Source organism: Somniosus microcephalus, chromosome 1 (genome assembly GCF_052327205.1).
Source record: "Somniosus microcephalus isolate GS21.2 chromosome 1, FLI_Smic_1.0, whole genome shotgun sequence".
NCBI lineage: Eukaryota > Metazoa > Chordata > Chondrichthyes > Squaliformes > Somniosidae > Somniosus > Somniosus microcephalus.
Genome location: NC_140987.1, coordinates 188,079,103 through 188,094,858, shown reverse-complemented (window position 1 = coordinate 188,094,858; position 15,756 = coordinate 188,079,103). Strand labels below are relative to the sequence as shown.

The following is a 15,756-nucleotide window of genomic DNA, read 5'->3' as shown; positions in this document are numbered from 1 at the left end:
CCATAGCGACTAATTTGACACGTTAGTCATTGCGATTTAAACCCCTTCTAATGGCTGTATAATATAGATAAATATGCCTGGGGCTAGTATGCAAATATGATGTGTCGCTGAGTGAAATGGTTACTGCAGAACTTAATCAGCCTCGTCTAATCGCTTCCCGACACACATCACGTACTTAGTGTCTCCATTCGAATATGCTGCTAGAGAATCGGCTACATCCACGCAAAACTATTTTAACAACGAAGTTTATTATTTCGATTACAAGTAGGAAATATTTCAATACCAAACCAACACATCCAATACCACCACCCAACTTCTTTGCTGGTAGACAGACAAATACAGAATTCCTAAGTTTATTTTAGATGACATAATTTGAAATTAATTGCCGATCAACATCTAGGTTAATGAAACAAATAGTAGCAGCAACAGTGGGTGACAGCGACACCGAAGACCTGCGCCAGTCGGTCGAGTTTTGCTCAAGGGAAAATCCCAGCTGGTCAAGTTTTATGTTGGCTGTGGATCGGGAGTTTTCAGTTCAGAAAAAAAAAATGGTTTAAAATTCGGTCAACAAAATCATCACCGCTTGTTTGTACTGCATTTCATCGGCCCAGAGGAGCAAAAAATACCCAAGGTAGGGGAGAAAACTGCTCAACGAGAGCGAGTCACTTAGGACTATATAATATATATATTTAAAAAAATTAAGACGTTGAGCTTTATTTTGACTGAAATAAATAACGAGCTGCATTAATTAAATAATGAACAGCTCAAAGTGCAAGTTTTTTTAAGTCCGTATCTTTTACCCCCGGGTTACTGTCGGCATCGGAACTGTCAGTCACTATAATTGGTCCCGTTAATGAAAGGCTGAAATAAGATTATAAATCTTCCCCACCCCCACCTTTGAATTTTGAAAGGCTTCGAGCGCTCGGAAGGCTGTCTCTGTCAACTTCACGTGAAAGACGGTGATTTTGCCGGGGCTCGACTTCCCACACGACAACCCGTAACGCTGATCCTCAGCGAGCGCCGCCGCCATCTTGAACTGGCCCCTCCGACATCAGTTTGACGTCCCTCGCATCGTCCACCCCCCTCCCGTTCCTGCCCCAGGCTCTGAAGCAACAGAGCGACTGAGGAGGTAACTGTGGGGCAAGCGGCTGCCACCCAACTTCTTTGGACAACCTCATCCCGCCCAGCTCGCCGCCTCCCGGCCTCCCCGATTGGCCCACCGGCTTCCAACCGCAAACCTCACCGGCGGAGACCTCTGTTCTCTGATTGGTCCAATGAAGCATCCATCGTCCCCACTCGGGCCAATAAAAAAAAAGACGACTTTTGATTGGCGAATTCCTGATATTTGGCCGCGAGGGGGGCGGGACTTAACTGTTGGTACGTTTGACGTCACGCCGTCGATGGAAATTGATCTTCAGGAGCAGGACTGCCTTCCCTTTCTCGCGGCGCTGATTGGCGAGCAGACATCACTGGCTGGGTTCCAATTGTCAAAGCGATATCAATCATATGACGTGAACGCTTGTCTCCTTAAATATGTAAATGAAGGTAAACGTCACAGCCGTTCTCAGAACTGTCAACGGAGCTGTTGCATTTTCGCAAGATGACGTCCTATGAGAAAATGAAACAGCACTATAAAAAACCTGAGACTGCTAACTGGTCAGATATTTCCCAGCGTTTTAATGATTTGCACGCCACCGTTTACCTGAAACGTTAACTCTGTTCCCGTCTCCACATGTGCTGCCTGGCCTGCTGAGTGTTTCCAGCATTTTCTGTTTTTATTCCATGATAATGTCTCATCTTAGACAAAAAAACGGACTAACAGTTTCTTACGTTGCGCCTTCAATAAAATGTATATTATTTTTTACCTCTAGACTTGACTATTCCAATGCTCTCCTGGCCGGCCTCCCAGCTTTCACCCTCCATAAACTTGTGCTCATCCAAAACTCTGCTGCCCGTATCTTAACTCGCTCCGAGTCCCATTCACCTATGTCAAACAATGCCTCATCCTTGTTTTCAAACATCTTGGGCATCCTCTCTGACCTCTTGAGCATCCCCGATTGTAATCGCGCCACCATTGGTGGCCTTGCTTTCAGCTGCCTTGGCCCTAACCTCTGGAAATCCCTCCCTAAACCTCTACACCTCTCTACCTCTCTCCTCCTTTAAGATGCTCCTTCAAACCTACCTCTTTGACCAAGCTTATGGTCACTGTCCTGATATCTCCTTCTGTGGCTTGGTGTCCAAAATGTTTTGATGTTAAATGCCTTGGGACATTTTGCTACGTTAAATGCGTTTTATAAATTTAAGTTGTTGTTACAAATAATTAACATTTAAGTCAGGATACTGAGGTTATGAACAGTGTGGTCCAGCCTGAGATGTTGGTTTGGAAGGGGATGCAATTGGTGGCAAGGGTATAACGTTTATGACGGGCTGAGTCAATGGCTATGATCGTCCCAATATTTAACTAGAAGAAATTATGGTTCATCTAAGACTGGATGCCAGACAAACAGTCCTACAGCACAAAGGTAGTAGATGGGTTGAGACAGGTGTTGAGAGGTATAGTTGGATGTTGTCAGCGTACATGTGGAAGCTGACCCTATGTCTTCTGATGATGTTGCCAAAGAGTAGCATGTAGATGAGAAAGAGGAGGGCCTAAATATGGATCATTGGGGCACTCTCAAAGTGACAGTGCAGGATTAGAAAAATAAGCCATTACTGGAGATGCTGTGGCTATGATTGGATAGGTATAGAATCATAGAATGATTACAGCACAGAAGGAGGCCATTCGGTCCATCGAGCCCATGCCAGCTCTCTGCAAGAGCACTTCAGCACATTTTTTCCTTTGGCTACTTATCTAATTCCCTTTTGAAAGCCACGATTGAATCTGCCTCCACCACCCTTTCAGGCAGTGCATTACAGATCCTGACCACTCGCTGCGTAAAAAAGTTTTTCCTTATGTCGCCTTTGGTTCTTCTGCCAATCACCTTAAATCTCTGTCCTCTGATTCTTGACCTTTCCGCCAATGGGAACAGTTTCTCTCTATCTACTCTGTCTAGACCCCTCATGATTTTGAACACCTCTATCAAATCTCCGCTCAACCTTCTCTGCTCTAAGGAGAACAACCCTAGCTTCTCCAGTCTATCCACGTAACTGAAGTCCCTCATCCCTGGAACTATTCTTGTAAATCTTTTCTGCACCCTCTCTAAGGCCTTCACATCCTTCCTAAAGTGCGGTGCCCAGAATTGGACACAATACTCCAGTTGAGGCCGAATCAGTGTTTTATAAAGGTTCATCATAACTTCCCTGCCTTTGTACTCTATGGGCTCGAATTTCATCAGGCTGGTGAGGCAGGATTGGAGGCATGTGGGGGGTTAAAATCGCGAAATCGGGGGGCACGATCCCATCCGCCCCCAACCCGCCTCCATGCCCGTTTCACAGGAGGCGGGTACCCGACCTGTGCTGGGAGCTGCCTCCCCGAGGCGGGAAGGGGATTAGTGCCAATTAACTGCCTGTTAACAGTTTTTAGCCTAATCCCTATTTTTATCCCTGAAGTGTGGGCTTCCCGACGGCTCCAAACCACGCCAAGTTAGCGAGGCGGACCGTCGGGCTGAAGGACTTGGAGGGTTCGAGATGTCCAGTGTTCAGATGAGTGATGGGTGCATGAGTGCAGAGGTCAGTGTGTTTGGTGTGTGTAAAGTGTTTAAATAAGTTTTACTTACCTTTACTTAATAATGCAGCCTTCCTTCCTTTAGGCCTCGGAAGTCCCTCATCTCACCGGCACAGAAAGCAGAATGGCCGCGAGCTGTCAAAATCTGCAGCATTCTGCTTTCTGTTCTGGAGAGATCTCTAAATCAGCCTGAGTGGAAGGAATTAACTTAGAGTACAGATTGTCAGTGTTTGTCAACTTCAAAGAGCTGTCAAACGCTGATATTTCATCTGTCAAAAGCTCTTGACAGATGAAATGTCAATCAGTGACGTCACCTGTTGCCGGGTGGCCCTTAATTGGCCTGCTGAGCCCGCTGGGCGGGCTCAACAAGGTCAATCAAGTGAAAATCGAGTGGGTTGGCCACAACTCGATGGAGGCGGGACTACAACCCCAAAAGTTGTAGTCCCGCCTCCAACACGCCTCCATTGATAAAATCCAGCCCTATGCCTCTATTTATGAAGCCCAGGATCTGATATGCTTTTTTAACCGGTTTCTCAACCTGCCCTGCCACCTTCAACGATTTGTGCATATATACCCCCTTTAAAATTGTACCCTTTAGTTTATATTGCCTCTCCTCGTTCTTCCTACCAAAATGTATCACTTCGCACTTTTCTGTGTTAAATGTCATCTGCCATGTGTCCGCCCATTCCACCAGCCTGTCTATGTCCTCTTGAAATCTATCACTATCCTCCTCACTATTCACTATACTTCCAAGTTTTGTGTCATCTGCAAATTTTGAAATTGTGCCCTGTACACCCTAGTCTAAATCATTAATATATATCAAGAAAAGCAGTGGTCCTAGTACCGACCCCTGGGGAACTCCACTGTATACGTTCCTCCAGTCTGATAAACAACCGTTCACCACTACTCTCTATTTCCTGTCACTTAGCCAATTTCGTATCCCTGCTGCCACTGTCCCTTTTATTCCATGGGCTTCAACTTTGCTGGCAAGCCTATTATGTGGCACTTTATCAAACGCCTTTTGGAAGTCCATGTACACAGCAACTGCATTGCCCTCATCAACCCTTTCTGTTACCTCATCAAAAACCCAATCAAGTTAGTTAAACACGATTTGCATTTAGAAAATCCATGCTGGCTTTCCTTAATTAATCCACACTTGTCGAAGTGACTGTTAATTTTGTCTCAGATTATCGTTTCTAAAAGCTTCCCCACTACCGAGGTTAAACTGACTGACCTGTAGTTGCTGGGTTTATCCTTACACCCTTTTTTGAACAAGGGTGTGACATTTGCAATTCTCCAGTCATAGAGTCATAGGGGGACAAATTCGGTATCGCCCCATATGGGGCGCCATTATTGGCGGTGCGCAAAGTTTAGCGCCTGCCGCTAATTATCGCCTCCGACAGTAAACTTGGCTTTTATCGCCCCTGGAGGTGATTGGAGCGCTAAATCAGGCGCTACACACCTCTCTTAAGGCACTAAGGCCGAGGAGCGAGGCGCTACATCAGAGGGCGGGCGCAGCGCAGGTGCTGTCAGTTAGCGATTGAACACAGACATACTGGCACCGGTCAGTTCTTAAAGGGGAGGGTCGATCTTGCTCTGCAGCCACACCCTGCTCATTGGAGCCTTGAATCTCGGCCTGGGCAGACCTGTGGCTAAATCTAGCAGCCAAACACTATGGAGAGGGCTAGGGAGCGAGCACAGCGCTTCTGCGAGCGGGCCTTGGAGGCTCTGGTTGACGCGGTGGAGCGCAGAAGATCCATTCTGTACCCAGGAGGCCTTTGCCACGCGAGTGCAGAAGAGCATGGAGGGAGGTGGTTCAGAGAGTGTTCTCAAGCAACATGGTGCCTAGGACCCATGTGCAATGTAGGAAAAAGTTCAACGATCTCACTCGGGTCGTCAGGGTGAGTGCCTTTTTTTCAAAACCTCTTCATCCCTCCATCTCAGCCTCACTTTATGGCCAGAGGGTCTTGAAAGCCCCAATGCCCAACACTCATCCAACACCTATGGCCCTTTCATCAAACACACATGCACATTCCACACTTTGCATACAGTAAGGGCTATTCAACCATGGGAGGCATTTCAGGCAAGACCATGGCTGCATACAGTAAGGGCTATTCAACCATGGGAAGCATTTCAGGCAAGACCATGGCTGCATACAATAAGGGCTATTCAACCATGGGAGGCATTTCAGGCAAGAATATGGCTGCATATTTACTCAGACGCCGTCCTTTTTCTTGCAGGCCAAGCTGTCTCATAATAGGAGACAGCAGCAATGGACCGGTGGAGGGCGGCCTCAGCTGCAACCCCTCAGTGATCTTGAGGAGTGTGTCCACAGGATTGTGGCAAGCTGGGTGATTGGTCCCGTCGCCACTGGAGACGCCGACCCCGTTCTGGACAGCAATGGTAAGGTCATCACCTTTTTGTCCTCTCCTTCCACTTGTTCCTCAAAACAGCAGCCTTTGACACTTTCAATCCAAATCACTAAATCGCTGCACTCATGCCTCCCTTGCTGCCACCCTGTCCTCACGCTAAAGCCACTCTTATACCTCCCTGCTTTCAGATGGTGATTTACCAGGTGAGGAGACGGGCCCTCAAGCTGCCAGTGGGAGTGAAGCTGAAGGCGAGGAAGAAGAGGAAGCCGGAGCATCAGCGCCATCCTCTACCGAGGCAGCCCATTCCCACACTGGGAACACGCCTTCCCTGGAGGGGAGCAGGGGGGAATGGTCTGATGAGGGTGAAGCTCCAGGACCCAGCGGGCTGCAGCAACGCGATGGGGGTAGGGAAGCTCGGGGGCCTTCTCCCCGGAGGGAGAGTATGGCTTCGAGTCCTGCTGCACTGGACGCAGAGGAGGAGCAGGTCCTCGCTGAAATGAGTGCCCAGGCGGAGCACAGGCACACTGAGCTCATGGCTGCAGTGGCAAGGTTGCCCGAATCCATTGAATCACTGGCAAGGAGTGTGGAGCACTTCGCTGTAGCACAGGCGGCTACCACGCAAATGCTTAGTGCTGCAATGCAGTCAGTGGCTGGTCTCATGCAGACGCAGATTGAGGCCACGCGAGCACCGACTGCTGCCACCCTCGCTGGATCGGGCACATTTTCCCGGGGCTCTCACCGCGCCGCAGCAGGCCAGCAATCTGTGCTCCATCAGATTGCTCCGGATGCTAAAGTGCTGCCCCGTGGGAGTGCCAGTGTGTCGTTCGAGCAGGGAGTTGCTGTCCTCTCTCAAGATGACAGCATTCCTGCTGCCACCACTGGCACTTCTCCACTGCAGTTGCCACCACCTGTAGGACAGACTGCTGCCGCCCATGCAGTGTTGGTGCAGTCAGCAGCCGGGCCTTCCAGGCCCAGAGCTGGTCCAGGCCGTCTTTCAAGGGCATCTGCAGTCTCAGTTTGTGACAATCCGCAGCCTTCCCCCAGCCTTGCTCCAGCCACTGGGGTCCCTATTACGGAGGAGCTGCAGGGTGGGAAGGGGGGAATTTCGCAAGGGAAGCAGATCACCCTCGAAGGGCAAAAAGTAGGACGTGTGACAAAATGCTTTTCATTGTTTTATTGAAGGCCGAGGTTCGTGGTCATATTTTTGTAACTGTTTTGGACATTGTCTCCAGGTTGTGAGAGCCAGTTATGTGAATGACTGCTTTTTTTTTTTGTTTCTTTCTATTACTTTGTCATGCGGAAATGAGACACACAGAGTTTGTGAAATAAAGAAGTGTCTGTATTCAAAATGTACATGTTTGGTCTTTGCAATCATTGTTGCCTTGACCGGCTTAGGGGTTGCGGGATGGTTTAATTCAGGTTGTTTGAATGGCAGAAGCCATTTCCTCAGAGGGGGCCTAGAAGCGACTTTGACGGACGGCCCTTCCACTTTGTGCCTCCCTCCCACCTTGGTGCTGCTGATGATCATCCTTCTCATCTTCCTCCTCCTCCTCTGCTGGTGCTCCAATGCCTGGTGGCATTGGCTGGGTCCTGAGGATTGCAAGGTTATGCAGCATGCAGCACACAACAACGAAGTGGGAGACTTGCTCAGGTGAGTACTGAAGGGCTCCTGCAGAATGGTCCAGACAGCGGAACCGTTGCTTGAGCACACCGATTGTGTGCTCAACGATGTTCCTGGTAGCTTGATGGCTCTCGTTGTATCGTAGCTCAGCAGGGGTGCTGGGCATACGGAGCGGTGTCATCAGCCAGGTGCACAGAGGATATCCCTTGTCCCCGAGAAGCCAATCTCCTGGGTGATGCGGTGCCTGGAAAAAGTCTGCCACAGAAGTCTGGCGCAGGATGAAGGCATCGTGGCTGCTGCCAGGAAAGTGGGCATTGACAGCGAGTATCAGCTGTCTGTGGTCACAGACCAACTGGACGTTTAAGGAATGGAAGCCCTTTCGGTTGCGGAAATCCTCGGCATTCTCTTGCGGCGCACGCAAAGCCACATGCGTGCAGTCAATGGCGCCCTGCACCATGGGGAAGCCCGTTATCATTGCAAAGCCCGTTGCGTGTTCTTGCTGCTTGTCCGGGGTCATGGGAAAGAGATATAACTCTCGTCTCCTTTTAAAGAGGGCATTTGTTACCTGACGGATGCAGCAATGCACTGTGAACTGGGAGATATTGGTGATGTCCCCAGTAGCTGATTGAAATGAGCCAGTGGCATAAAAGTTGAGAGCCACTGTTATCTTCACTGCCACTGACAGAGATGTCCTGCTCCTCAGTTGAGGCTGCAGATCTGGCTGAAGCAGGTGGCAGAGCTCAGTGACCACCTCCTTGCTGAAGCGCAGCCTTCGCAAACACTGCTCCTCAGACATACTAATGTAGGAGAACTGTTGGCGAAAAACCCTGGGAGGGTAAGGTCTCCTGTACCGAGGCCTGTTGGTCCTCCTCCGTCTGGCCATGATTGCCACTCTCTCTCTGCGTCTCTGTGACCTCCGAATGTGATGGAGAAGAACGACGTTCCCATCCATTGCAGCCCCCATAGCATCTAGGCAATCAAAGTTATGAAGGTCAAAAAGCAAAGTACCTGCAAAGTTATGGTCAGAAGCCAAAACTACCTCAGACAGCGTTGACTCAATGCAGAAGTCTCTCTCTTTTTGTCTCTCTCAAAATCTCTCTCTCTCTCCGAACGAGTGGTGCAAAAATGGCTACCACACAAAAGCCAGGAAGAGGGCCCCTTTAAATAGCGCCCCCCCAGCCCCACAGCGACTGGGAAGCGTTCCAGTCAACCTGTCGTTGGTTGCGCCAGGCGGAAAGGAGGGGGGGCGCCACTCAATTTCCAGTCCGGGGCGCCCCAAGCGTGTTACACTCTCGAATGATGTTAAGATCTGCGTGCGCAGGGGATCGGGCGGTATTGTTTAGCGCCACCACAAAATGTCCGGTCAATTTCACGAGAGGCGCAGATATCGCTGCGCCCGGGCGCTAGTTGCTTTGCGCCCCACTTAGCGCCCTCTTGAGGCGCTACCAACTGGGAAACGCGAGCGGCGAGGCTATAAAAGGCCCCACAGACCAGGTAGGCCTCACAGCGGCAGCGGTGGCAGTGGGAAACACGAGCGGCGAGGCTATAAAAGGCCCCAGACACCAGGTAAGCCTCACAGCGGCAGCGGCGGGAAAAGCGAGCGGCGAGGCTATAAAAGGCTCCAGAGACCAGGTAGGCCTCACAGCGGCAGCGGCGGAAAACACGAGCGGCGAGTCTATAAATGGCCCCAGAGACCAGGTAGGCCTCACAGCGGCGGCGGCGGGAAATGCGAGCGGCGAGGCTATAAAAGGCCCCAAAGACCAGGTAGGCCTCACAGCGGCAGTGGCGGGAAACGCGAGCGGCGAGGCTATAAAAGGCCCCAGAGACCAGGTAGGCTTACTAATCTCCAATCTCAGAGAGGGAGAAAAGTAAAAAGTAATCGAAGTGTGACGTCACCAGAAAGCAGGTAAATGATTGGTTGGTGAGTATTTCTCTCTTTTTAAACTTTAACTCTGTGGTTTATAGTTTCTAGGATCTCTGGGGTGTAGCGGGGACTGTTGGTAAACCAGGGCCCTTAAATATATCATTTATCTGTAGTGTAATTTGTGGGATTGATTTGTTTAAGTTAATTTCAATTAATTAAAGGCTAAGTCATGGCAGGACAGCCCGGTGCCATGGTATGCTCCTCCTGCGCTATGTGGGAACTCAGGGACCCTTTCTCTGTCCCTGACAACCATGTGTGCAGGAAGTGTGTCCAGCTGTAGCTACTGGCAGACTGCATTGCGGCACTGGAGCAGCGATTGGATACATACTGGACCATTCGCGATGCTGAGGACGTCGTGAATAGCACGTTTAATCAGTTGGTCACACCGCAGATAAAGGTGGCACAGGCAGAAAGGGAAAGGGTGACCAACAGGCAGAGTAGTATGCGCAGGCAGGTAGTGCAGGGGTCCCCTGTGGCCATCCCTCTCTCAAACAGATATACCGCTTTGGATACTGATGTGGGGGATGGCTTACCAGGGGAAGGCAGCAGCAGCCAACTTCCTGGCACCAGGGGTGGCTCTGCTGCACAGGACGGGAAGAAAAAGAGGGGGAGAGCTATAGTAATAGGGGATTCTATTGTAAGGGGAATAGATAGACGTTTCTGCGGCTGCAAACGAGACTCCAGGATGGTGTGTTGCCTCCCTGGTGCAAGGGTCAAGGATGTCTCAGAGCGGCTGCAGAACATTTTGGAAGGGGAGGGTGAACAGCCAGTTGTCCTGGTGCATATAGGTACCAACGATATAGGTAAAAACCGGGATGAGGTCCTAAAATCTGAATATAGGGAGTTAGGAAATAAATTTAAAAATAGGATCTCAAAGGTAGTAATCTCAGGATTGCCACGTGCTAGTCAGAGTAGAAATAGAAGGATATTTCAGATGAATACGTGGCTAGAGGAATGGTGCAAGGGGGAGGGATTTAAATTCCTGGGACATTGGAACCGGTTCTGGGGGAGGTGGGACCAGTACAAAACGAACGGTTTGCACCTGGGTAGGGCTGGAACTGATGTCCTAGGGGGAGTGTTTGCTAATGCTCTGGGGGAGGGTTTAAACTAAAATGGCAGGGGGTTGGGAAACTGAGCGGGGAAACAGAGGAAAGGGAAACAAGGATAAAAGCAAAAGACAGGAAGGAGAAAAACAAAAGTGACAGGCAGAGAAATCAAGGGTTTAAATCAAACATGGCCACAATAAATAATAATTCTAAAAGATCTAAGAGCGTTAAAAAAACAAGCCTGAAGGCTTTGTGTCTTAATGCGAGGAGCATTCATAATAAGGTGGATGAATTAGCTGCGCAAATAGAGGTAAACGAATATGATATGATTGGGATTACGGAAACATGGCTCCAAGGTGGCCAAGGTTGGGAACTCAACATCCAGGGTATACAATATTCAGGAAAGATAGGCTAAAAGGAAAAGGAAGTGGGGTAGCATTGCTGGTTAAAGAGGGGATTAACACAATTGAAAGGAAAGATATTAGCTCTGATGATGTGGAATCTGTATGGGTAGAACTGAGAAATACCAAGGGGCAGAAAACGTTAGTGGGAGTGGTATATAGACCTCCAAACAGTAATGCGGATGTCAGGGATGGCATTAAATGGGAAATTAGAGAAGCGTGCAATAAGGGCACAGCAGTTATCATGGGTGACTTTAATCTACATATAGATTGGGCTAACCAAATTAGTAACAATACTGTGGAGGAGGAATTCCTGGAATGTATACGGGATGGTTTCCTAGACCAATATGTCGAGGAACCAACTAGAGATCAGGCCATCTTAGACTGGGTATTATGTAATGAGAAAGGATTAATTAGCAATCTTGTTGTGCGAGGCCCCTTGGGGAGGAACGATCATAATATGATAGAATTCTTCATTAAGATGGAGAGTGCTATAGTTGACTCGGAGACTAGGGTCCTGAATTTAAATAAAGGAGACTACGATGGTATGAGGTGCGAATTGGGTAGGATTGATTGGGGAATGTCACTCAAAGGGTTGACGGTGGATGGGCAATGGCAAACATTCAAAGATCGCATGGATGAACTACAGAATTTGTTCATCCCAGTTTGGCATAAAAATAAAACAAAAAATTTGACTCAACCGTGGCTAACAAGGGAAATTAGGGATAGCATAAGATCCAAGGAGAGGACATATAAATTGGCCAGAAAAAGCAGTAAACCTGAGGATTGGGAGCAGTTTAGGATCCAAAAAAGGAGGACAAAGAGATTAATTAAGAGGGGGAAAATAGAGTATGAGAGTAAGCTTTCAGGGAACATAAAAACTGACTGTATAAGCTTTTATAGATATGTGAAGAGAAAAAGATTGGTGAAGTCAAACGTAGGTCCCTTGCAGTCAGAATCAGGGGAATTTATAATGCGGAACAAAGACCAATTAAATACATACTTTGGTTCTGTCTTCACAAAGGAGGACACAAATAACCTCCCAAAGATGACGGGGAACATAGGGTCTAATGAAAAGGAGGAACTGATAGAAATCAGTATTTGTAAGGAAATGGTGTTAGGGAAATTGATGGGATTGAGGGCCGATAAATCCCCAGGGCCTGATAATCTACATCCTAGGGTACTTAAGGAAGTGGCCCTAGAAATAGTAGATGCATTGCTGGTCATCTTCCAAAATTCGATAGACTCTGGAACAGTACCCATGGATTGGCGGGTAGCTAATGTTACCCCACAGTTCAAAAAGGGTGGTAGAGAGAAAACGGGGAATTACAGACTGGTAAGCCTGACATTGGTAGTGGGGAAAATGCTAGAGTCCATTGTAAAGGATGTAATAGCAGAGCACTTGGAAAAAAGTGACCTGATCAGACAAAGTCAACATGTATTTACAAAAGGTAAATCGTGCTTCACTAATCTACTGGAATTTTTTGAGGATGTAACTGATAAATTAGATAAGGGAGAACCAGTGGATGTGGTGTATTTGGATTTTCAAAAGGCTTTCGATAAGGTCCCGCATAAGAGATTAGCATGTAAAATTAAGGCACATGGGATTGGGGGCAAGGTATTGACTTGGATAGAGAACTGGTTGGCAGACAGAAAGCAAAGAGTTGGAATAAACGGCTCTTTTTCTGAGTGGCAGGCAGTGACTAATGGGGCACCGCAGGGATTGGTCCTTGGACCCCAGCTATTCACAATATATATTAATGATCTGGACGAGGGAACTAGATGTAATATCTCCAAGTTTGCAGATGACACAAAGCTGGGTGGGCGTGTGTGCTGTGAGGAGGATGCTGAGAAACTCCAGTATGATTTGGACAGGTTGGGTGATTGGGCAGATGCATGGCAGATGCAATATAACATGGATAAATGCGAGGTTATCCACTTTGGTGTCAAAAACAGGAAGGCAGATTATTATCTGAATGGCAATAGATTGGGAGAAGGGGAAGTGCAACGAGACCTGGGCGTCCTCGTGCACCAGTCGCTGAAGGTAAGCATGCAGGTGCTGCAGGCGGTTAAGAAGGCAATTGGTATGTTGGCCTTCGTAACGAGAGGGTTTGAGTACAGGAACAAGGATGTCTTGCTGCAGTTGTACAGGGCCTTGGTGAGACCACACCTTGAGTAATGTGTGCAGTTTTGGTCGCCTTATCTGAGGAAGGATGTTCTTGCCATGGAAGGAGTGCAGCGAAGATTCACCAGGCTGATACCTGGGATGGCAGGAATGACGTATGAGGATAGATTGGGTCGATTGGGCTTGTACTCGCTGGAGTTTAGAAGAATGAGAGGGGATCTCATTGAAACTTATAAAATTCTAACAGGACTAGACAGACTAGATGTTTGAAGGATGTTCCCGATGGTCGGGGAGTCCAGAACCAGGGGCCACAGTCTAAGGATAAGGGGTAAGCCATTTAGGACAGAGATGAGGAGGAATTTCTTCACCCAGAGAGTGGTGAACCTGTGGAATTCTCTGCCAAAGAAGGCAGTAGAGGCCAATTCATTAAATATATTCAAGAAGGAGTTGGATATATTTCTTAAGGCTAAAGGGATCAAGGGATATGGAGAGAAGGCAGGAACAGGGTACTGAATTTGGATGATCAGCCATGATCTTATTGAATGGCGGAGCAGGCTCGAGGGGCCGACGCCTGCTCCTATCTTCTATGTTTCTATGTTTCTATGAATTTTTTCCCCTATAGAGTTATACGGCACAGAAAGTGGCCCTTTGGCCCATTGTGTCCATGCCGGCCATCAAGCCCTGTCTATTCTAATCCCATTTCCAGCACTTGGTCCATAGCCTTGTATGCTATGGCGTTTCAAGTGCTCATCTAAATGTTTCTTGAATATTGTGAGGGTTCCTGCCTCTACCACCCTTTCAGGCAGTGAGTTCCAGGTTCTAACCACCCTCTGGGTGAAAACGTTTTTCCTCAAATCTCCTCTAAACCTCCTGCCCCTTTCCTTGAAACTATGCCCCCTGGTTATTGACCCCTCTACTAAGGGGAAAAGTTCCTTTCTATCTACCCTATCTATGCCCCTCATAATTTTGTACACCTCAATCAGCTCCCCCCTCAGCACTTCTCTGCTCTAAGGAAAATAACCCCAGTCTGTCCAGTCTCTCTTCATAGCTGAAACGCTCCAGCCCAGGTAACATCCTGGTGAATCTCCTCTGCACCCTCTCCAATGCAATCACATCCTTCCTATAGTGGCGACCAGAACTGCACACAGTATTCCAGCTGTGGCCTAACCAGCGTTTTGTACAGCTCCATCATAACCTCCCTGCTCTTATATTCTATGCCTCAGCTAATGAAGGCAAGTATCCCATAGGCCTTTTTAACCACCTTATCTACCTGGCCTGCCGCCTTCAGGGATCTATGTACAGTACATGCACACCAAGGTCCCTCTGATCCTCTGTCCTTCCTAGGGTCCTACCATTCATTGTGTATTCCCTTGCCTTGTTAGTCCTCCCAAAATGCATCACCTCACACTTTTCTGGGTTAAATTCCATTTGCCACTGTTCTGCCCATCTAACCAACCCATCGATATCGTCCTGTAGCCTGAGGCTTCCCTCCTCGTTATTTACCACTCCACCAATTTTCGTGTCATCTGCAAAGTTACTGATCATACCTCCTACATTCATATCTAATCATTAATGTACACTACAAACAGCAAAGGACCCAGCACCGATCCCTGCAGTACACCACTGGACACAGGCTTCCAGTCACAAAAACAACCTTCGACCATCACCCTCTGCCTCCTGCCACTAAGCCAATTTTGGATCCAATGTGCCAAATTGCCCTGGATCCCATGGGCTCTTACCTTCTTGACCAGTCTCCCATGTGGAACTTTGTCAAAAGCCTTACTGAAGTCCATGTAGACTACATCAACTGCACTACCCTCATCCACACACCTAGTCACCCCCTCGAAAAAGTCAATCAAATTGGTCAGACATGATCTCCCCCTGACAAAGCCATGCTGACTATCCTTGATTAATCCTTGCCTCTCCAAGTGCAGACTAATTCTGTCCCTCAGAATTTTTTCCAATAATTTCCCTACCACTGATGTTAGGCTCACTGGAATGTAATTCCATGGTTTATCCCTACTACCCTTCTTGAACAATGGTACTATGTTAGCTGTTCTCCAGTCCTCTGGCACCTCCCCTGGGGCCAGAGAGGTTCTGAAAATTTGTGTCAGAGCCCCTGCAATCTCCTCCCTTGCCTCACACAGCAGCCTGGGATACATCTCATCTGGGCCTGGGGATTTATCCACTTTTAAGCCCACTAAAACTGCTAGTACCTCCTCCCTCTCAATACTAATTTGTTCAAGTATATCACAATCCCCCTGCCTGATTTCTATGCCTACATTGTCCTTCTCTATAGTGAACACAGATGCAAAATATTCATTTAAAACCTCACCTACATCTTCCATCCTCTGGCACCAGCCCTGTATCCAAGGAGGATTGGAAGATTATGGCCAGCACCTATGCAATTTCCACCTTTACTTCCCTCAGCATCCTGGGATGCATCCCATCCAGTCCTGGTGACGTATCTACTTTAAGTAAAGCCAGCCTATCTAGTACCTCCTCTTTATCAATTTTTATCCTATCCAGTATCTCAACTACCTCCTCTTTCACTATGACTTGGGCAGCACCTTCTTCCTTGATAAAGACAGATGCAAAGTACT

The 15,756-nt window shown here is 48.2% G+C and overlaps 1 protein-coding gene across 2 annotated transcripts in view; it reads right to left on the bottom strand.

Moving 5' to 3' along the window:
- The window catches only part of ell2 (elongation factor for RNA polymerase II 2), a 194,829-nt gene extending 193,649 nt beyond the window's left edge, over positions 1 to 1,180 (bottom strand). Inside the window, exon 1 of one of the 2 annotated variants that reach the window (XM_085988501.1) lies at positions 896 to 1,180. In XM_085988501.1, coding sequence (XP_085844627.1) covers positions 896 to 1,030 — 135 coding nt within the window. In that variant the 5' untranslated portion in view covers positions 1,031 to 1,180. The remainder of the gene's footprint in view (positions 1 to 895) is intronic. The other variant, XM_085988493.1, reaches the window with a different exon arrangement.
- Positions 1,181 to 15,756: the final 14,576 nt, after the last annotated feature.